Raw genomic sequence first — 24,725 nt, forward strand, 5'->3', positions numbered from 1 at the left:
TATCACAGATTCTGGGACTGGACCGTAAGATGTTTTCTTTCTTTTGAGACCTCTGCTTACAGGAACTCTTTGCCATGGTGGTGGGCATGTAGTATCAGTAAAAATTAATTTATAAAGGCTCAAGTGAGTTTGTTACACTACATCAGGCGTCTCTTTTGAAATGACCAACCGTAAACTTCTGTTAATACAAGAATCTGTATCCCAGAATCGTCGAGGTCCTTGCTGCTCGCACGTACTATACATCAACTTGACGACAGTCGTAAGGTAATCGTATCAAGCGAGCTTGGACTCAGCTCTCCAGTATTTAGCAGTCTATTGCTCCCTATCATCGACGATCACTTCTTTGCCAGATTGTATCAGACTTATCCTCCTCCGTCCTGACTCACATCCCTCATGTTTGAGGATCGTGACCGTCTCCGCCCATTATCCTTCTCTGGATAATGTTTCGCCATCTTCCTCAGTTCTCGGCGATGTGTATGGCATCGTAGACTGTAGTATCTAGTGTGGTGCAGATTTGGTCGGACCAGCGCAATGGACCAGACTTATGTACTACCGGTAATAATGTAAGCGTCTATACTATCATCTGAAGGTTTGAAGGGTGGGGTAGCCGTTGTAACTATATTTGAGACCTTAGAACTTATATCTCAAGGTGGGTGGCGCAAATGCGACGTAAATACGTCGTAAATGTCTATGGGCTCCAGTAATCACTTAACACCAGGTGGGCTGTGATCGCGTCCACTCATCTACTGGGATTCTGTATATAAGCAACGATTCATTTCGGTGAGAATGGTGGTACAGCTATTAATTATAAACATTGAGTCCTCTCAAACTTCAAAAGATTCCAATCAATACACTTTGGTAGCCTCAATAGCAAAAGGGCTCGTTTTAAAAATCATTTTGCCGTTGCTATCGCATTATTATAATAGATTTCCTAATTGGTTCCAGAGTGCAATGTCTCATCCTCACATACGAGAAGCAGCTGAATCTCTCTTAAACAGCGTCACGTCCCCGCCTTATAGAATGATGAGTGAGTAAAGTGGTCCTAATTCTAGAACTAAAGTCTAAAGCCACGTTGTGAGGAAAGTCAATGAAAATTTTGAAACCTGTGTTGATCACCTGACTTCAGTACACGATTTTGCTATACTTCACCAATAAAAGGAGCTGATAGAATATTATCATAAGAAAGAAGTTTGGGGAATATAACTGTCATCGTCTTAGATATGAAAAGTCTTACTTAGGAGACTGGTCAGGTCTTTTCGGGACCATCTAGTGACCACAGGACCATGGTATCTACATTATTGATGGTGGGGCGGTGGCTCTTACACCCATATCGTTCCCCATCCTGCGGACAGAATGGAAAGCAGTCGATGTCGCCCCAAACACGTCATTTCGGATCCTCCCGATCCACTAACGGTGCTTTTAGGTACCTCAAGCACCGGTCATCGTTCTCGTCGAACCCGTCGCTTGCGACGAAGGGCTCGACGAGTTAATTAACCCCCAAACACAGCCCACTGAGTTTCTCGCCGGATCTTCTCAGTGGGTCGCGTTACCGATCCGATGGTAGATTCTGCGAAGCACGGCTCTTGCTAGGGTTCGTGTTAGCAACGTCATCCGATTTGAGCCCCGTGAGCTCGACGCTGATATAGCCTCTCAAGTCTATCAGCTTAGGTAGAAAAAAAATAAACACCCGTATACGCAATAAACAATATAAGATGTTCCTTTACGAGATAATTGATTGTATGACATGTCCTTCTTCAAACGAGGCTTGTGGAGAGTATTAAGCGGTAGGCAGCGGCTTGGCTCTGCCCCTGGCATTGCTGAAGTCCATGGGCGACGGTAACCACTCACCATCAGGTGGGCCGTATGCTCGTCTGCCTACAAGGGCAATAAAAAAAAAAAGTGTACTAATGCTGAAGGAAGCTAGACTTTATGTTGGAAACTGTAAAACCGATCCATTTCAGATCATTCACAGTCCGTGAATCTGATGACCGAGGACCTAGTGGCGGGACACAGGCCCGCCGGGAAGATGTCCTCGGTCAGAAGGTTCTTCTGTCTCTTCGTGACCTTCGATTTAATGTTCACAAGCCTCATGTGGCTGATTTGTGTTATGGTGAGTTTTACCGCTTTTGAAGTGCAAAGTCTGTGAATTCTAGATCAACGGATGTGGTTACGTGGTCATATGAGCTGTCGCGAAATACCGCCTCCTCCAGAGATGTCGAAGTTTTTTTTTATTGCTTAGATGAGTGGACGAGCTCACAGCCCACCTGGTGTTAAGTTGTTACTGGAGCCCATAGACATCCACAACGTAAATGCGCCACCCACCTTGAGATATAAGTTCTAAGATCTCAGTATAGTTACAACGGCTGCCCCACCCTTCAAACCGAAATGCATTACTGCTTCACGACAGAAATAGGCAGGGTGGTGGTACCCACCCGCGCGGACTCACAAGAGGTCTTACCACCAGTAAAGTCTTATTTGGCTGTATCAATCTTTAAGCTGTATGGTGGCTTCGCAGCAGTAACATGCACCATGGTCCGGTGTCTACCCGTGCGTGCCTTTAATAAGTCGTACGATTGTACACTGCTGCCCATTATCCGGTGAATCTCTAAGTCTCCGTTGCGTCACTCACGAGAAGAGATGCGTACTGTTCTAGCTAATATGCAGGATAAAACATACCACCAATGTACCCTCAGTAAATCTGTCTATGTGAACGGACCCTAAATCGCATTGTTAAACAGGCTCCTTCTACATTCAAACCGCAACTAAGAGTAAGTGTCGATGACAAAACAATAATTTTATTATTTAGACCGAAAAATATTATTTTTTTAAATTCCAATCGTTTTTAAAGCGCTCTTTTTTGGTATTTGACTATTTAAGTTGCATTGTAGTCTTGTTTTATAATAAAATGAAGTGAAAGAAACATAAAAAGATGGTACAGAATATTGCGCCCCCTATGGTCCCTTGCAGTGAACATGCTACTAGAGATATGACCCGAGGATGGTTGACATCGGGCGGTCTCTGGTCTCTGTGGGGACATACAGCGCCGACCTCACGCGATGTCTTATAAGGACAAGAAGGGGAAAAAATAATAATGTGAAATGTATGTTTCCTTGCTTCAGGTTCGTAACGAGACGTTAGACCAAATATTGCAAAGAGAAATTATTAGTTATAATATAAAACTATCGTTATTCGACATAGTGGTGTTAGCTGTGATAAGATTTACAATATTATTGTTGTTCTACGCTTTATTATATATCAACAATTGGAGTGTGATAGCTGTGAGTATGTCAGTTTTATTTTTGTTTGCCTTAGGTCAGGTCTGCATTTCCTTGGAGTGGTTTGGTGGGTAGGCTCCTATAAACATCCTTAGTCTGAGGATCTACCCGGAAAAAAGGTCTAGGTATATAGATTAAGACCTCGTTCGAAGATATAGCGTTGGTATATCTGTACAGTGGTCTATTTAGTAGAGAGATGGTGGTCTTACTACTGTATGGTCGGAGAAACGACCTTGCCTACTTACCTAGCGTTCGAGAACGTTAGAAAACTCGCACTAAGCACGCTGGTATTAAGTGGTTATCGGAGTCCATAGGCATCATGATGCAAACGTGGCATAGACAGGGCACCTAGGGGACTAGTGTAGTTGTCGGGATGCGAGCTCTGGTCGCGTCGCTTGATATGAGCTCACCAGACGTCTTAGGCCGACGTCGTGTGATGCTGGAAAGGAGATGAGGCTGTCACATGGAATACGTTCTCGGAGCATCTGTCGAGCTGAGAAACCGTCACCTCAATTTTTTTTTATTGCTTAGGTTGGTGGACGAGGTCACAGCCCACCTGGTGATAATTGATTACCGGTGCCCATAGACATCTACGACATAAATGCGACACTCACCTTGAGATATAAGTTCTAAGGTCTCAAGTATAGTCACAACGGCTACCCTGCCCTTCAAACCGAAACGCATTACTGCTTCACGACAGAAATAGGCGGGGTGGTGGTACCCACCCTTGCGGTCTCACAAGAGGTCCTATCACCACGCAAATTAGATGCAGAGGTTCCAAAAAAAAATTTTTTTTTCGCTTTTTGCCCTGATTTTCAATTTGATGACAGACAAACTTTTTGCAAATTATGTATGTAATATTAAACTTTGGCGATCTGTTTTTATTCCAGCTCTCGACAAGCGGCACTTGCGCCTTTTTAATAGCGAAAGTGTTCGTATTCGTTGTAAGTACGAGACGTTTTATTAATATTGTTACATTACGGTCATTTGAAATCAGTCTTACATTTCTAGATACAGTTAATCACGTTTAATTGTATTAGGCTTTTTTTTTTTTGTAATCGAAGGCAGTCGGTTTTAGAATCGCTCAGCGAAACTGCCTCTCCTAACCCGTTGACGTCACAAGTTTAAAGACAAGATGAAATCGGTTGTCGATACATACTAAACAATGACGTCACTGTACAAATTCGAAATGTTTCGGACTCGTTTAGCGAGACGCGGACAGGGGCTCTGTGCACAATAATGAACCTTCGAGCTCTATTAATTCATAGATTGTTAAAAGAATTAAGAAATAGTGGGAAAAAATCTGTAAACAAAACCGCGAGAACGATGTCACTAGCAAGAACACGGTCATCTAGGTGGGGATGGTAACAATATCTTTTTATGTCTAAGATGGCACAAGGCTCACTTGATTTTAAGTGATCACCGCAGCCCTTAGACATTGACATGGTAAATGCCGCCAGCCAACTAGAAACATGAGTTTTAAGTCTCATTTTTTACAATAAAACAGCTGCTCCGCCTTTCAAACTGCGATACATTACTGCTTCACGGTAGAAAAAGGTACATAACCGTGCGAGCTGAAAGACGAATTACCATCTAAGCTTTTAAGAGCCCTCCAGTCACTGATCGGACAAGCTTGATTTAGCTTATGACTACCCTTATTTTTCATCTCTGACAGTGGTCCGATGCGTCACAGCCCGTGTATCAAGTGTTCCTTATACTGACTTCGTTTACCTTGTCATGGGGAGAGGCCTGGTTCTTGGACTTCAGGGTCTTACCGCAGGAGCTACACTGCAAGGAGATACTAGATTCCTTAGGTGAGACGGATTCGTGTGTGCCTTTTGAATAACCAAGGGTCTGTCATAGGGATGTCCGAAATGCAATAAAGTATCGATATATATTATATCGTATCGATATTTTTTTTAAATATCAATATCGATATACCGGTATGATTTGACAGAGAATATTCGTGCTAATCAATAGACATCATTTTTAATGACATTTTATGAAATTTTATAGAATTTCAATAGTATATAATTTCATAAAATTTTGTGAAATTTCATAAAATTTCAGGAAGTTTTATCAAATTTCATGAAATTTCATAAAAAAAAAATCCCGGGACCATATAAATGTTTGTTGGTCTGAAAAGATATTCGATTTTCATACCTTTTCGTTACTTTGAATTTTATATCGATACATCGATGTATCGAAGTATAAAATATCGCTAAAAAATATCGATACATTGAAAAAATAATATCGATATTTCGATTTATCGATATTTTTTCAACAAGCCTATTCTGTCAGCCCTTCCACACTAACGCCTGTTTCGTCAGCTCAGCACAGCGTCTCCGAGCGCACGCCGCTACTGGACCCTCAGCCCGGTGTGAATTCGACGTACGCAGAGTCCACGGTTAAATGGTTCTCCCCGGTCGACACGCCGGAGTCGAGTCCACGGCCGCGCAGGTTCGGGGAGCAAGTCATATTGACGCAGGAGCAGGTGAGTTACGTATATGAATTTTTTCCTACCTAAGCTGATAGCCTTGAGAGGCTATATCAGCGTCGCTTTAACTAGTAAGTGAGCTCACGGGGCTCAAACCTGACGACGTTGCTAACACGAACCCTAGCAAGAGCCGTGCTTCGCAGAATCTACCACCGGATCGGAAACGCGACCCACTGAGAAGATCCGGCGAGAAACTCAGTGGGCTGTGTCTGTGGGTTAATTTACTCGTCGAGCCCTTCGTCGCAAGCGACGGGTTCGACGAGAACGGTGACCGGTGCTTGAAGTACCTAAAAGCACCGTTAGTGGATCGGGAGGATCCGAGATGACGTGTTTGGGGCGACGTCGACTGCTTTCCATTCTGTCCGCACGATCGGGAATAACCGTATATGATGCTATACGATACGATTTTATACAATACGATACGATAAAAAAGTTTATTGCATTTAAAATGTATACCCAAACAAGAATAACGCACTGAAGCGTAAATCAAAAAATTTTTACCTAAAACTAAAGTACAATGGAATTATTGCCATGAAAGCGAAGCTTGCTCTTTGACATAATAAAAATATCGTAAGTAATAAGTAGATACAAATAAATGCAAAATAATAGACGTTTAAAACAATAGTATATTGTGCACCAAGGGTGCTTCCCGCTCCTTTTGTGCAGATACTATTTTTTCTCCTACCAGGCCGAAAGTTCGTGTAGTACCGAGCCGGGGTCCAGGGGCGAAACCCTGGCCGGGGGTAGGGGGATGGAGACCCCCGTACTCAAAAAAAAAACAATTTAATTGTTTTTTTATTTTTAAATAAACGACTACTAATTGATTAAGAACTGTCTGATAAACTCATCTTTGTTTAATACTTCACTATTAAATTTTATTGCCTTTTGTTTATTTCACTTTTGCACTAAACACAATATTGCAAATTACCCGCGCACAACAATGGCGGAGAATTTTAGGTGCGTGAGAGCAGACGGAGACACTAACGCGCATGCGCACTTGTCAGTACCCAGGGAGGAAAAGTTAAGACTTCCTTCCCTGTACAGCGGGAGGAAAACCGAACTTTCGACGTCGGTAGGAGGAAAATACATATAAACAGTATATAATAAATAAATAGCCATCATCGATCATACGGGTTTGCCGGGAGCTCCAATAGTTCCGAAGTTGACTACATAACTGACACTATGGGAACGGAAGGTATAATTCATAATAAGGAGCTCATCATTTTTTTAGTGACCTGGTAACTTACACTTTTAAGTCGTGTCTTATTTTAATTTATATACTTATTTTTATGAAAAATAATAATATGGAGTGAAATGAAATGAAGATGATTAATTTGAGACATTAATCAACTAGGATGAAATGAAATGAAATGAGATGATATGAGATGAAATATAATCTCAGTAAAATGGTGGTCATTTACTGAGATTTTTTTTAGTACACTTTTTGGAGGGTCCCGAGTAGTTACGTCCAGCGGCTTTGTTTCATTTTCCCACATTTGTGCACTTTCACAGATACTAAACAGTTAATAAACCACCGTTATTACACATTTAAACCTGAAGGAACACTAAATAGACAAAATAAAACAAATCGCACAACTTCACTCCTCGCGTTCCCGCCAAAAAGTCCAGGAGCTCATAAGATATTATTATGAATTATGTACAGACTTTAACGGCTAGATACTAAAATCTTGTGACTCATCTGTGGCCTTTAAGTTCTCCGAAAGCCAACGAATGCGGAACCTCATAATTAATTTTATACTTTTTTTATAAATAAATTAACAAGATGGCCGCGTTTGATATATGGTTTGTGTTATATGAAATGCGATTATGCTTTTTTTAATGATTACTTAAATGGGTGGACGAGCTCACAGCCCACATGGTGTTAAGTGGAGCCCAAAGACATCTACCACGTAAATGCGCCACCCACCTTGAGATATCAGTTCTAAGGTCTCAGTATAGTTGCAACGGCTGCCCCGCCCTTCAAACCTAATTAGAATTTTGCGAGTTTGATTTTTATTACACGATGTTATTCCTTCACTGCGGAAGTCAATCGTGAACAATTGTTAAGTACGTATTTCATTAGAAAAATTGGTATCCGCCTGCGGGATTCGAACACCGGTGGGTGCATCGCTACATACGAATGCACCGGACGTCTTATCCTTTAGGCCGCGATCACTTCAAGCATTTACTGTCTCAAGATTTGCGGGGAGGGTTGTCGAAGTCCTGTCTCTATCCTATTGTCTTCGATTGAATTCGTCGTGGGATAGTTCCTTTAGTAGCTTAGGCGATATCGTTGAGAGCCGAGATTCTTATGTGTTCGCTGCTGGCTACATATGAGCTGAAGTAATGGATCCGGCCGCTACAGTGACCTTTGTAGGTTAACTCGTTAAAACAATCCATTTAACATTATTATAAGATTAGCGGCCCGCTCCGGCTCCGCTCGGGTCTTTAACAAAAATTTCAATTATATTTGACGTTGTTTTATTTTTTTAAATAAAATAACACTTATTGCGGCATAACTACAATAGTCAGACATATGCTGTCGCGACACTTTTTGTAATTAATAATGTGTTCTACAAAGTCGTAGTACATTATTTTATTCTATCATCAATAGTTTTCGCAGCGCACGCGATGTAAAGAATATTTTAGGTCATTTTTTTATACCTTAAGTTACATTATTGGAGTTTTAGTAAGGATCCCTAATTTTTTTTCAAAAAATATTATAGCCTATGTCGCCCGGGAATAGTGTAGCTTCCAAACAGTGAAAGAATTTTTCAAATCGGTTCAGTAGTTTCGGAGCCTGTTCAATACAAACAAACAAATCTTTCCTCTTTAAAATATTAGTATAGATTAAGCAATCAATCAAATGTAATCAAATCTTAGTTATATATTTATATTTTTTGTCAATGCACTGTCGATTGCACCTATAATTGAGGTGACATCTGCCATGAGCTTTTGTCAATTTGTCAATGTTTTGTATTGATGATCACTTTGTTGGTGCAACTTAATAAACCAGAGGTCCCGCAGTAGTCGAAATTCGACTATAATTAATTGGAATTGTAAGTTAAAAAATTATTATGGTTCTATTGTCAAACACTATTATAATTCGATAATATACCTAATCACAGTTTTCGCCAAAACTGCACTATAGATCAATAATATTAAAGACAAACAATATTAATCTATTTTCAATTCAACCACAGACTTAAACAATAACAAAAGTTTCCCAATTGACAGTAAACAAAGAGTATATTTTTATGTATGTGTTGTGTCAAATAAACGGTAGTGTGTGTAATGTTTTCTTTATTGATTTAATGTATCTTTTATGCATTATTTAAAAAAAATATTACCATTGTGCACTTCTTCTCTATATTCTCTATAAGTGTGGAAAATTTCATACTCCTCCGTCCGCGCAATTTTCGTAAAAAGGGATACAAAGTTTTTGCTTCACGTATTAGTATAATAAATAAATAAAGAGTGCTACAAGAATTGTTAGCACGCCAAATGCGATATGGATTGTTCTTATCTGCATAACGCCGTCCAATTTCATAGTCCATCGTTTAATTACAACGAATTCGTCGTATTAGCCTCAATTGACGTAATCAATTGCACGACCGATCGATTTTATTGTCTTCCACTGTACATGGGCTTAATTAATACGCGTTTTTTTTTAATTAATCAATTAATTATTATTTGAAATTTGTTTCTCGGGAAGAGACAGTTTTGGATAGTGACGTCAAATTTTTAATCCGACCACGAGGGCGCAACGCGTTCCCTCACCGCTGAGGTTCGCTACCATATGTGACTTTCCTCCATAGTGCTCAATCATAGGTGACATGCACCGCACGGTATAGATCTCCATCAACCGCTTCCTTGTTTTCCAATAACTCATTCGTCCCTTTGACTTCCAAGGTGACCTCTTCTGAGTCCACACGGGTAGGTTTTTTTTTTTTTTTTTTTTTTTTATTGCTTAGATGGATGGACGAGCTCAAAGCCCACCTGGTGTTAAGTGGTTACTGGAGCCCATAGACATCTACAACGTAAATGCGCCACCCACCTCGAGATATAAGTTCTAAGATCTCAGGTATAGTTACAACGGCTACCGCACCCTTCGAACCGAAACGCATTACTGCTTCACGGCGGAAATAGGCGGGGTGGTGGTACCTACCCGTGCGGACTCACAAGAGGTCCTACCACCAGTGATTACGCAAATTATAATTTTGCGGGTTTGATTTTTATTACACGATGTTATTCCTTCACCGTGGAAGTCAATCGTGAACATTTGTTGAGTACGTATTTCATTAGAAAAATTGGTACCCGCCTGCGGGATTCGAACACCGGTGCATCGCTTCAACACGAATGCACCGGACGTCTTATCCGTTAGGCCACAACGACTTCACCACCACCCCCGCCTATTTCTGCCGTGAAGCAGTAATGCGTTTCGGTTTGAAGGCTGGGGCAGCCGTTGTAACTATACTGAGACCTTAGAATTCATATCTCAAGATGGGTGGCGGCATTTACGTTGTAGATGTCTATGGGCTCCGGTAACCCCTCGACATCAGGTGGGCTGTGAGCTCGTCCAACTATGTATGCAATTAAAAGGACTGCAAAGGGTTGATATATATACATATCTATACAGTCGCATTTCGATATCTCGAATGTCAAGAGGATCATAAGTCGAACCCCTTGGGAAAGGGGTTCGACTTATTGAATCTTCGTTTTAAAAAGAAATGCGAGATATGGATTATTTAATGGCTAAAATTTTTAGTTAATTGGCAGTAACTACATACCCGCTCCTCTCTCTCTCTCTCTCTCTCCCTTTCTCTCTCGCACGGGTTCTATTCCCGCAAAAACAGCTTTAGTTTTTGTAATGATATCTCTGTATGTAAGTATGCATATATTTAAATGAATATCAGTCTAATTATAGAAATACTTGTTATTTAAAAAAAAAACCAGCCTCATTTCAATCCTGTCAAGACGCGACCGGTATTTTGAGTTATCCTTAATAATTTATATTTTTTATTCACTATGACTGTAGGTGTTTCTACTATATTTATGTATATTAGTTCATATTATTTATTAATTTACTTTGCACACCTACTCAATATTTAATATTATATCATATTTAATTACGTATTCTATAACACACTCTCATACAGTACACAAATACGCTAAACAATCATACATTCACAACACTACTCAAAATTATATTATTTACACAAGCATAGTCGGGCGCAACCGCTAGTATGCGGCAAAGACCCCGACTATGTATAACTGCGTACGTACTGGTCGTCGCCTGCGCCACGACTCGGCCGCCGCTCGCGGCCAGTCGGGTTTGATCAACGCTACGCTAAGACTGTGTCACTCCTCGACTTACGCGTACTCTGTTGCTTCGTTACGATTTATTGCTTTCGTCTATTTTGTATTTACTGTGTTTGAACTTGCTACCGCTTTATCTGTGCCTTCTGTACTCCGTAATTTCTCCTTCTTAATATTGCTATACTATCTGTGATTGGAAATAAACTGTCCATCCAATTACGGACTCGTTATTGTGCCGCCCGGCACTGGTGACCTTACCACCACCACTTACATCAACGACCACCAAACTGGTGACCCACGACTACGAGCACCCCGGAGAAACAGATGTCGGAATCCAGCGGATCGGACACGGCGCGTTCGCAGGTAACTACACGACCACGTCGACACGTCAAGATGGCGTCGCCTGTCGAGCCAGCGTGCCCGAATATAGAACTACCCTCAACACACATCAGGATACCACCGTTCTGGCCTGAAAAACCCACAATATGGTTTGCGCAAGTGGAAGGACAATTTGCCATCATGCGAGTGACTGACGAGACGGCAAAATTTTATCATATATTGGCCAGCCTCGATCGCCAATATGCCGCCGAGGTAGAAGACGTGCTCACCGGTCCTCCCGATTACCAGCGGCTTAAAGAGGAGCTGATAAAAAGGTTGTCGGCGTCCCGCAGTAACAAGGTGAAGCAGCTATTGACGCACGAGCAGCTCGGTACCCGCAAACCGTCACAATTCTTGCGTCACCTACAACACCTCGCCGGACCGGAGATCCCGGAGGACTTCCTGCGGACCATATGGACCAGCCGGCTACCAACCACGTTGCAGCCGATCGTCGCTTCGCAGTCGACGCTTCCATTGGACGCACTCGCCGAGCTCGCCGACCGTGTTCACGAGATCGCAGCACCAATCCACCACGTCGCGGCAGCTGTGACGTCATCATCATCATCATCATCATCGTCATCACAAATCGACAGGCTGTCCCAACAAGTAGCGGAGCTGACGCGGCAAGTCAGCGCCCTGACGACGCAGGTGCATCATCAACCGCGGCCGCAGGAGCGCGGGCGCGAACGTGGACGTCAACGACAACGCAGCCACTCATCATCACGCCGGTCGCAGTCACACTACCGCAGGTACCCCATTTGCTGGTACCACAGCAAACACGGTGCCGAGGCGCGGAAGTGCGTGCGACCCTGCGACTACAAGACGGGAAACCCGACAAGCAGGCAAGTGATGGCGACTCGCGACTGCCACAACTCTACGGGTCGCCTCTTCATCAAGGACCGCAGCAATAATATAGACTTCCTCATAGACACTGGAAGTGACATTTGTGTTTACCCTATTCATAAGTTGTGTGAACGCCGTGCTAAAACTAGTTATCAGCTCAGTGCTGCCAATGGTACAGTTATAAACACTTATGGCTATACGCAATTAAATGTTAATTTAGGCTTACGCCGCAACTTTCCATGGCGCTTTGTTGTTGCTGACGTCACTAAAGCCATTATAGGCGTCGATTTTTTGTCTCATTATCGACTCATAGTGGACGTCAGCCAACAAAGATTAATCGATAGTCTTACCAATATGAGCACTGTAGCCAGTCTAGATGTAAATAATAATCGTGTTACTAGTGTTAAGATAATGACAGGTGGCGACAGTAAGTACCACGCTATCTTGGCTGAATACCCGGAGCTAACACGCCCAGCTGGTACTCCAGGTATTGTCAAACACAACACGAAACACTACATACGCACTACACCAGGTCCACCCGTAGCATGCTCACCCCGTCGTCTCGCGCCGGACAAACTGAAAATAGCAAAACAGGAATTTGACATTATGATAGCCAACGGAACTGCACGTCCGTCTGACAGTCCATGGTCATCCCCACTTCACCTTACTACCAAGAAGGACAACGGTTGGCGACCATGTGGTGATTACAGACAGTTAAATTCACGCACAATACCCGATCAGTATCCGATTCGTCATATACACGATTTTTCACAAAGTTTGTCTGGTTGTAAAATTTTTTCAGTCATCGATTTGGTCAAGGCCTATAATCAGATACCAACAGCGGAGGAGGATATCCCGAAGACCGCGATCACCACGCCATTTGGTTTGTTTGAATTTCCTTTCATGAATTTTGGACTTAGGAATGCCGGTCAAACCTTTCAGAGATTTGTCGATGAAATGACGCGTGGCTTTGACTTTTGTTACCCGTATTTAGACGATTTTCTATGTTTTAGCAAAACGCCACGTGACCACGAGGACCACTTGCGCCAACTTTTCAATCGTATGAAAGACTACGGTGTTCTCATCAATCCGGCCAAGTGTGTTTTCGGTGTGCCCGAAGTCACATTTCTCGGGTACCAAATCTCTGAAAGGGGCACAAAACCACTGGATAGCAAGGTTGAAGCAATCAGCAATTTCCCCCCACCAAAAACCGTCCGAGAACTCCGACGATTTTTGGGGATGGTGAATTTTTACAGGCGATTTTTGCCCAACGCCGCTCAGATTCAAGCCCCGCTGAACGCCTTGTTATCCGGTTCGGTTAAAGCTTCCCATCCGGCAGTCATGGAAGGAGATTCACTCAGAGCTTTCAAGGATTGCAAGAAAAGCCTTGCTGATGCAGCATTGCTGGCTCATCCTGACCCTCAAGCCAAATTAGGTCTAGTTACGGACGCCTCCGATACCGCAATAGGTGGAGTACTTCAGCAGCTCAAAGAGGAAGGTTGGCAGCCATTAGGTTTCTTCTCCCGCAAGCTGAGCCCGTCACAGATGAAATACTCTCCGTACGACCGTGAGCTCCTTGCAATTTACGAGAGCATACGCTACTTTCGGCACATGCTGGAAGCCACCCACTTCACAGTCTATACTGACCACAAGCCGCTATGTTACGCTTTCCACCAGCGGAAAAGTAACTGTTCACCACGTCAGTATAGGCACCTCGACTTCATCTCGCAGTTCACCTCGGACATCGTCCACATCGCCGGTAGAGATAACGTGGTGGCAGATACCCTATCGCGCGTGGATGAACTGCAGACGCCTGTCGACCTAGAAGTGATGGCCAATCTACAAGCCTCAGATGCTGAACTCCAAGACCACCTAACAGGCGAGACTTCTCTTCGCCTAGTCCAGACGAGCATACCTGGGAGTCGTGCCATTTTGTACTGCGACGTCAGCACACCGACACCCAGACCCTTCGTCCCACATCAACTGCGCCAGCAAGTTTTTGACTGCCTCCACTCGCTCAGTCACCCAGGTCCCAATGCGACAGCTAAACTCGTTGCACAACGCTTCGTTTGGCCACTGATGCGTAAGAACTGCCGTGAATGGGCCAAGGCATGTTTGACTTGTCAGCGTGCGAAGATAACTAGACACGTTGCCTCACCTTTAGGTACGCACGTTTTACCTTCAGCGCGTTTCAGACATGTTCATTTAGATCTGATCGGTCCACTACCGCCCGCTGGCGAATATCGGTATTGCCTCACAGCCGTCGATCGCTTCACACGATGGCCGGAAGCAGTGCCTATTACTGACATCACCGCTGAAACAGTAGCCAAAGCGTTCATCTCCTGTTGGGTGGCGCGATACGGTTGTCCTACCGAGATCGTTACCGATCGAGGCGGACAATTCCAGTCGGCGTTGTTTCAACAACTGTCCAGGTCCATCGGTTTCGATCACCGGAGGACCACTGCTTACCACCCACAATGCAACGGTTTGGTTGAGCGTTTTCACCGACAGCTGAAGGCAGCCATCACCTGTCATGCTGACATCAACTGGACTGAGTCTCTGCCGCTTGTACTCCTCGGCGTAAGAAGTGCCTTCAAAGAAGATCTTCAGTCTTCGTCGGCTGAGTTGGTTTACGGTGAGCCGCTTCGTCTACCGGGCGAATTTTTCGGCCACGATGTCGCCTACTACACCACCGACATAACCGAGTTCTCAGCACGGATGAAGTCTTTTGCCGAGAAGGTACGCCCTGTTCCACCACAGCACCACTCAAAACACAGAGCCTTTATTTTCAAGGATCTGAAAACATGTAGTCACGTATTCCTTAGGGAAGAAGTGATACGCGGCGCATTACAGCCAGCTTACACGGGTCCACACGAAGTACTCAAGAGAGGCGCCAAAAGCTTTGTTGTTCGCGTCCTGAACAAAGATATGACAGTAAGCATAGACCGCCTTAAGCCAGCTTATATACTGTCGTCCGATGTTCCTGTACTCCGGCGCAACATACCAAAACTTCCCGATTCCGACCCGGATCCAAAACCAGATCCAGGGCCTCCACACCAGCAGACGACTCGATCGGGGAGGAAAGTACGCTTTCCCGATTATTATCGACCTAAGTAGGTCTCTGGAGGGGAGTGTTGTAGGTGTTTCTACTATATTTATGTATATTAGTTCATATTATTTATTAATTTACTTTGCACACCTACTCAATATTTAATATTATATCATATTTAATTACGTATTCTATAACACACTCTCATACAGTACACAAATACGCTAAACAATCATACATTCACAACACTACTCAAAATTATATTATTTACACAAGCATAGTCGGGCGCAACCGCTAGTATGCGGCAAAGACCCCGACTATGTATAACTGCGTACGTACTGGTCGTCGCCTGCGCCACGACTCGGCCGCCGCTCGCGGCCAGTCGGGTTTGATCAACGCTACGCTAAGACTGTGTCACTCCTCGACTTACGCGTACTCTGTTGCTTCGTTACGATTTATTGCTTTCGTCTATTTTGTATTTACTGTGTTTGAACTTGCTACCGCTTTATCTGTGCCTTCTGTACTCCGTAATTTCTCCTTCTTAATATTGCTATACTATCTGTGATTGGAAATAAACTGTCCATCCAATTACGGACTCGTTATTGTGCCGCCCGGCACTGGTGACCTTACCACCACCACTTACATCAACGACCACCAAAATGACTACATCGATATATTCGCATCTTATATTTATCTTATTGTATTATTCTTCGGTAATTTGACCAAATGAATTAATTACAATTGACTAATAATTACTGAAGTAATTGACGGATTGATTAACTATTGAATAATAATTACTGAGTAATTACCGGATTGATTAACTATTGTCTAATAATTACTGAACCAATTGACGGGTTGATTAACCATTGAATAATTACTAAAGTTAATGACGGATTGATTAACTTGACTAAAAATTACTAAAGTAATTGACGGATTGATTAGCTATTGACTAATAATTACTGAGGTAATTGTCGGATTGATTAACTATTGAATAATTACTATAGTTAATGACGGATTGATTAACTATTGACTAATAACTATTGAAGTAATTGACGGATTGATTAACTATTGACTAATAATTACTGAAGCAATTGACGGATTGATTAACTATAGAGTAATAATGGAAGTAATTATGAGTCAATATAAATAAAATATGACCCGTGAGATCGTCAACATATCTTGTAATAAATAAAAAGAGCCACGAGTTACGACTCGAAAGATGAGTGAACAGCTATACTATTCAATAAATACATACAGTGGTGGTCGTAATAGGTTGGGGAAAAAGTCTTTTCGCATTATAATATGTCATGTATGAACTTGTAATAAAATCTCTTTGGCTGTACTATTTGTATCTGGCTGGTTTTGGTATCATGAAAAAGTTTAAATTTTAAAGAAGATAATTCCCCAAATTCAAATTTAGGAAAATGTGTGAAGTTTATTTATTTTTCGTACTGTCAAGATGAGTGAATCTAATGAAGAAACTCGATACATTTTAAAATTATAATATATTATTATTTTTGTTAGTCACCCAGTCAACCATGGTACAATGCTTCAATGTAAGGCAGAAATGGTTTGAAATATTTAGTAGAAAAAGTTTTAATTTATAACCCTGAATAGAAATCTTATGTTTCCCGAGCGCTATGACATGTCCTTCTTCAAACGAGGCTTGTGGAGAGTATTAAACGGTAGGCAGCGGCTTAGCTCTGCCCCTGGCATTGCTGACGTCCATGAGCGACGGTAACCACTCACAATCAGATGGGCCGTATGCTCGTCTACCTATAAGCCAATAAAAAAAAAGAAAAAAATGGAGCGAAGACGCGCGACGCGTCTAGTCCGCGGTACTTACACATGAATCGACTTGGCACGCGCGCGTCAGATCTTACGTTGATAGTACGTAATTGAAAGCATAATTATTTACAGTGGCGCACATTAAAATTGGATGTTGAAATTTCTTTTTTTTTTTTGTAATGCTTAGAGCGCGAATAGTCTATAGATCGAATCTGTATTTTATGCCGCAGGTGCCGGCGGAAGATCAGCGCCGCAGTACCGATTGTCTGGGTACTGTTAGGCATTGTGAGCCGGTAACCTTTTCCAAGCCTCGTTATTTTTCTGTCATTTTGAAGTGAAACTTCTTTATTAGGCGCATGAGGGTAAACATTTTTACAGATGTAACGTCACGCAGGTATGCAACGGAAGTGTCGAAAATTTTTAATACAGCGCCATCTATGAGATTTTTTGATACTAACGTGCGTATGAAACCTCTTGTAGTAAATTTAAATTTAGGATTATACGTGAAGTTAAAATATCATTTCACAGAGGACGCTATCTCATACTATAAAAGATGATTTACAATTATTTACTAATGACAACATTTTACATATACTTAGACATTTAGGGTATTTTAATTTTTGAAGGTTTCACTTCTAACACATGTTTCTTTTTTTTGTAAATTTATGTTTGGAATAAATGTTTATTATTATCATTAATGCGTGTAATATTAATACTAAGCGTCGCAATACCGACTATTGCGCAGTTTGATTACAGGTATATTAGGTATCTAGTAATAAAGTTTTTATTAAGCTAATAACATTTGTGAATAACCATTTAAAATTATTTTTTACTGTGAATTTAGCATTGATTTTTGTATTTTAAGTTAAAGTTTTTTATAAGGTATTCTTCTGCAAAATGTGTGAAAGTAAGCCCAGCACTAAAATGGTTAATGTTGAACAGGCAAGCCCACCTGGTATTAAGTGGTAACGGAATATCGTAAACATGACGACGTGAATCGGCATTATTACGACGGCATTTTTTTTTATTTCCCTTGCAGGCAGACGAGCGCACGGCCCACCTGATGGTGAGTGAGTTACCGTCGCCCATGGACATCAGCAATGCCAGGGGCAGAACCAAGCCGCTGCCTACTCGTATGCTCACATAAGTCGAAATTTCAATTGGGTCGGACGGTTTCATCTGTTAAGCCGTGATTGCTAGAATAACCTATCTCCATTTCCTTTATTGCCTTTGGGAGCACCTCACATGAACAGATTGAGATGGTGATTTACTGGAGCCCATAGACATCTACAACGTAAATGCGCCACCCACCTTGAGATATAAGTTCTAAGGTCTCAAGTATAGTTACAACGGCTGGCCCGCCCTTCAAACCGAAACGCATTATTGCTTCACGACAGAAACAGGCAGGGTGGCGGTACCTAGCCGCGCGGACTCACAAGAGGTCCTACCAATGACCTGGAAATCTGTGAATATACAAGTTTATAAGTCTTTGACAATAGAACCATAATAATGTTCAAACTTATAATTTCAATCAATTATAAACGAATTTCGACTACAGAGGGAACACTAGTATTACTTAATATTGCTACTTTATGAAAGACTAGCCCGCAACCCGCCCTCGCTTCGCTTCGGAAACATTAAATTTTATTACTGATAGCCTGACCTGCCATGTTGCGCGCGGTACGACAATAACTGCGGGTGACGCTGCGGGGCGAAGCTAGTCTAAAAAAAGTAGCCTAAGTTACTCCTTATATCATCAGCTACCTATTAGTGAAAGTCTCATCAAAATCGGTCCAGCCGTTCCAGAGATTAGCCAGAACAAACAGACAGACAGACAAAAATTGTAAAAAATGTTATTTTGGTGCATGTACATTATACATATTCTCATATGCATGTAGTAAGAAGCGGTTATTTCAATACTACAAACGGACACTCTAATTTTATTTAAATATATAGAAAAAGCTAAACTTTTTGTTCTTAACTGTACGTCCGGTTCTACATCTATATAATTTCACGACACGTCGCTTTTAATACAGTCGCGACTCGAACTCCGGACGGGTAAAAACAAAACCAATACGTACATTATTTGGTCGTTAAGAAGTTTTAAACTCTTGTATTTCCGTTGATAATTTTTATAATGCTGTTTGAAATACGTGTTTTTTTAACGCGGAATTACGCCTAGTGACCGTGCGCTCAGAGATCCGGTTTTTAACTTGTAAGAACTTGTTGAATGTGCATCTGACAATGACTATGTCTATAAATCGGTTGCTAAGCAAACGCGTTTTAGAAACAATAGCTTTATCGTTGGTATAGTTGTGTGTTGGTTATTGTACCGCGGGATCTGGAATCGATTCCCGATCGATTCTTTGATTCGATAACGTGGCGTTCGAAGTCACAAGTTTTTTTTTTTTTTTATTGCCGTATATGCAGACGAGCATACGGCCCACCTGATGGTGAGTGGTTACCGTTGCTCATGGACGTCAGCAATGCCAGGGGCAGAGCCAAGCCGCTGCCTACCGTTTAGTACTCTCCACAAGCCTCGTTTGAAGAAGGACATGTCATAGCGCTCGGGAAACACCGTGGAGGGGAGCTCATTCCATAGCCGGATGGTACGTGGCAAAAAAGATCTCTGGAAACGCACTGTGGATGAACGTAGTGGCTCCAGGTAGCATGGGGCTGTAGTATACTTATATACATACTAGCGGCCCACTCCGGCTCCGCTCGGGTATTTAACGAAAATTTCAACGATATTTGACGTTGTATTATTATTTTAAATAAAAGAACACTTATTGCGGCACAACTATAATAGTTAGACATATGCTGTCGCGACGCTTTTTGTATAAAATAATGTGTTCTACAAAGTCTTAGTACATTATTTTATTCTATCATCAATAGTTTTCGCAGGGCACGCGATGTAAAGAATATTTTAGGTAATTTTTTTACACTTGGGGTTACATTATTGCGTGTGTGCGTCAAATACATGGTATGTAGGTGTGTAATGTTTCCTTTATTGATTTAATGTATCTTTTATGCATTATTTAAAAAAAAATATTAGCATTGTGCACTTCTTCTCTATATTCTCTATAAGTGTGGAAAATTTCACACTCCTCCGTCCGCGCAATTTTCGTAAAAAGGGATACAAAGTTTTTGCTTCACGTATTAATATATAGATACCCCTTCACCCCTCGACATTATTATATACGTTTGTCGCATTTAAAACACCAATCTTGCTAGGGCTAGCAGCTAGTCTGGGTCGAGCCCCGTGACCTCACCTACCAGTCCTCGCGTTGGAATAATTCCTTAAGCTACAAACGGTTAGGAAGAGAAAAGCTATTGCGCTGATAACGGCGACGCGATCAGAATTAAATATTATAACAAAATGTAATAATGAAATTGAATACAAAAAAATATATATAAAAATATAATATGAACTCATATCTCAAGGTAGGTGGCGCATTTACGTTGTAGATGTCTACGGGCTCCAGTCACCACTTAACATCAGGTGGGCTGTGAACTCGTCCATACATATAAGCAATAAAAAAATATATGCAAATAGTCACAAACGCCAAAGGTCTAGTTTTATGTATACACTAACGACTCGGCCTCGCTTCGCTTCGAAAACATAAAATTTTATTATTGATAGCTGAGTCACTCGGTGTTACCCGCGGTTATTGTCGTACCGCGGGTGACGCCGTGGGGCGGAGCTAGTCCAAAAAAAGTAGCCTAAGTCACTCCTTATATCATCAGCTACCTATCAGTGAAAGTCCCGTCAAAATCGGTCCAGCCGTTCCAGAGATTAGCCGGAACAAACAGACAGACAGACAAAAATTGTAAAAAAAATTATTTTGGTGTATGTACCGTATATATATTCATATGCATGTAGTAAAAAGCGGCTATTTCAATACTACAAACAGACACTCCAATTTTATTTATATGTATAGATAGCTGAGTCCCACGATGTCACCCGCGGTTATTGTCGTACCGCGAGACAGGTCGTGTGGCGGTGCTAGTCCTAAAAAAAGTAGCCTAAGTCACTCCTTATATCATCAGCTACCTATCAGTGAAAGTCTCGTCAAAATCGGTCCAGCCGTTCCAGAGATTAGCAGAAACAAACAGACAGACAGACAAAAATTGTAAAAAAAATTATTTTGGTGTGTGGTTCATATGCATGTAGTAAAAAGCGTTTATTTCAATATTACAAACAGACACTCCAATTTTATTTATTGATTTTTTATTTATGTACACACAGAAAAGAAGACATAGTACAGAGTAATAGGAAAATTATGTACAAAGGCAATGTTTATTTCTTTAAGAAATCTCTTCCAGCAGACCTGCGAGAGGATTATGAGAATAAGTCGTCGTGGCCTAAAGGATAAGACGTCCGGTGCATTCGTATCGAGCGATGCACCGGTGTTCGAATCCCGCTGGCGGGTACCAATTTTTCTAATGAAATACGTACTCAGCAAATGTTTCACGATTAACTTCCACGGTGAAGGAATAACATCGTGCAATAAAAATCAAACCCGCAAAATTATAATTTGCGTAATTACTGGTGGTAGGACCTCTTGTGAGTCCGCACGGGTAGGTACTACCGCCCCGCCTATTTCTGCCGTGAAGCAGTAATGCGTTTCGGTTTGAAGGGTGGGGCAGCCGTTGTGACTATACTGAGACCTTAGAACTATATTTCAAGGTGTGTGGCGCATTTACGTTGTAGTAACTCCAGTAACCATTTAACACCAGGTGGGCTGTGAGCTCGTCCACACATCTAGGCAATAAAAAAAAATAAAAAAAATAATAATTAAAAGTGATGAGTGTGTGTAGAACAGCTAAAATAGCAAATACAACATGACAATTATAGTAATGCACATACACATAGCAAATATTGTTAAATTTTAATATAAAATATTATAAGTAACACAGTATATACGAAGAGTATAGAACAATGATCATTCGGTTTTATTTATATATATATAGATTCTAAAACACACAAGAACAGTTGTCCATTTATCATGTTTATAATTCTTAAAGATATTTGCATTGCGTTATGCATTATAACAAATACAATAGCAATAAAATAAATAGAGCAAATATTGGTTTATTACATCGACATGTTATTAATTATCTTCGTCCGACATTATGGACAATATGTCTTCTTTATTGACGCTGCATATCATCATTTAGTTTAGTTGTGAGTTTTCAATGTTACGACTCCGCTGACCTTGAAGCCGGTAGCCGGAATCAAGAGGATATGATAAGTGGGAGGGTATGTGGGTCACTTAACATCTGAAAACAGCAGATTTTTAGCGCAAACTGGGCCCAAGTACCCCTTGCGTTGTGGGATGGATGTAATGTGCTCTGCGTCAACCCTGTCCCGCCGTTTCAATAGCCCCGACTGGGCTCCGGCCCGGTCCGAGGTAGGGTGCCGGTTGTGAGCGGCAGGAGTTTTTAGTGAGGTTCAACTCCCACATACCCCACCTGCCGCGCGGGTGGGGATCCGGCGATTTTCTCCTGTGGAAAAAAAAAAAAGTACCCCTTGCGTTGTCTAACCCGACATCCTGTCTCCGCCTGGGATCAGAACCCGGGTACAGTGGAGGGTTCCCGCGGTCAATACTACTACCGGGCTCACGGCGTCACCCCGGGAAGGTCCGACCGAGGGACAGGTCAAGGGCAGGTGCCAAGATAAGTCGTAACGCTTTTTTTCGTGTCCTATTTTTTTTTTTAAACCATGCAATTAATGCGTTCCTTTATTTATTTTTTATTCTACCGTTTTTTATCTAAGCGATGGGTGGACGAGCTCACAGCCCGCCTGGTGTTAAGTGGTTACTGGAGCCCATAAACATCTACAACGTAAATGCCACCACCCACCTTCAGATATGATTTCTAAGTTCTCAGTATAGTCACGACATATTTTTTTTCTCCTACCTATGCTGATAGCCTTGAGATGCTATTTCAGCTTCGCCCTAACATGTAGGTGAGCTCACGGAGCTCAAACCGGAGTGTTGCTAACACTGGCCCTAGCAAGAGCAGTGCTTCGCAGAATCTACCACCGGATCGGAAACGCGACCCACTGAGAAGATCCGGCGAGAAACTCAGTGGGATGTGTCTGTGGGTTAATTCGGACGGTGACCTCTGCCGACGAAACGACATCTGCCTCACCCTTCAAACCGAAACGCATTACTGCTTCACGGCAAAAATAGGCAGGGTGGTGATACCTACACGCGCGAACTCACAAGACGTCCTAACCACCAGTAATTACGCTAATTATAATTTTGTGGGTTTGAATTTTTATTATACGACGTTATTCATGCACCGTGGAAGTAAAAAAAAAATGATACCCGCCTGCGGGATTCGAACTCCAGCACACGACTGTGACTGAATACGAACGCACCGGCCGTCTTATCCTTTAGGCCACGAAGTTGTACTAGAATATGATATTAAATGACTAGGTAATAAGGAAGCAGTCACACGCGTTTACAATATGCTAATATTACAAATGTTAAAGTGTGTTTCTCTGTCCATCTTTTAAGTCGAAACATACCAATCGATTGATGTCTTTTTTTGAAATGATAGGATTAGATAAACATATTGACATTGGCTACATTTTATCTCGAAAAAAAAAAAAACAATTCATTCTCACCGTGAAACTGCACTGATAATTTGCCTTGACCATGCGAGCGAAGCCGGGCGTAACATCTCATTTATTATTATTTTTTCCTAATCGTTAGTGGTAACCTAAGGGTCTATTCCAACTTCGCGTAGATCGTAAGGTGAGCTCACAGGTTCAATCTCAGAGAATTGCTAACACCGGCCTTAGCTAGGGCAGTGGTACGTAGAATCTACCACCGGATCGGAAACGCGACCCACTGAGAAGATCCGGCGAGAAACTCAGCGGGTTAAACATCTAACAAAGTCTGTAATAATATTAATAATACAGAGCCATACTAACAAAATTATACACAATAATAGTCCAGATTTTTTTATTGCCCTTGTACGCAGACGAGCGTACGGCCCACCTGATAGTGAGTGGTTACCGTCGCCCATGGACATCAGCAATGCCAGAGACAGAGCCAAGCCGCTGTCTACCTTAATACTCTCCACGAGCCTCGTTTGAAGAAGGACATGTCATAGCGCTCGGGAAACACCGTGGAGGGGAGCTCATTCCATAGCCGGTACGTGGCAAAAACCTAAAATATAACTCTAATTGATAAAATAAATAAAGTAGTGAATTTAATAGACATAGCAGTTCCTAACACCCATAATATGCAGAAAACAATAACTGAAAAATACATAAATATACAGAATTAAAGGAAGAAATCACTAGAGTTTGGAAAATGAATAAAGTAATTAATTCTGGTGCTTTCCAGCACTGGAGTCATACCAAAGCACCACTCCATAAAGCTATGGGGGAGTTGGTGAAGCTTCACGGTGAAGTACTAACATCGTGTAATAAAAATCAAACCCGCAAAATTATCATTTGCGTAATTACTGGTGGTAGGACCTCTTGTGAGTCCGCACGGGTAGGCACCACCACCCTGTCTATTTCTGCCGTGAAGCGGTAATGCGTTTCGGTTTGAAG

General features: G+C 41.9%; 1 protein-coding gene across 9 annotated transcripts in view; it reads left to right on the forward strand.

The window, feature by feature from the left end:
• The window catches only part of Cbp (carotenoid-binding protein), a 40,922-nt gene that overhangs the window by 3,678 nt on the left and 12,519 nt on the right, over positions 1-24,725 (forward strand). For 2 of the 9 annotated variants that reach the window (XM_038014834.2, NM_001043533.2), the window contains 6 exon segments: positions 946-1,027; positions 1,962-2,110; positions 3,120-3,278; positions 4,166-4,219; positions 4,951-5,089; positions 5,606-5,769. In XM_038014834.2, the coding sequence (XP_037870762.1) occupies positions 952-1,027; positions 1,962-2,110; positions 3,120-3,278; positions 4,166-4,219; positions 4,951-5,089; positions 5,606-5,769 (741 nt within the window). In that variant the 5' untranslated portion in view covers positions 946-951. 9 annotated transcript variants of the gene reach the window in all.

Source organism: Bombyx mori, chromosome 2 (genome assembly GCF_030269925.1).
Source record: "Bombyx mori chromosome 2, ASM3026992v2".
In the NCBI taxonomy this organism is placed as follows: Eukaryota; Metazoa; Arthropoda; class Insecta; order Lepidoptera; family Bombycidae; genus Bombyx; species Bombyx mori.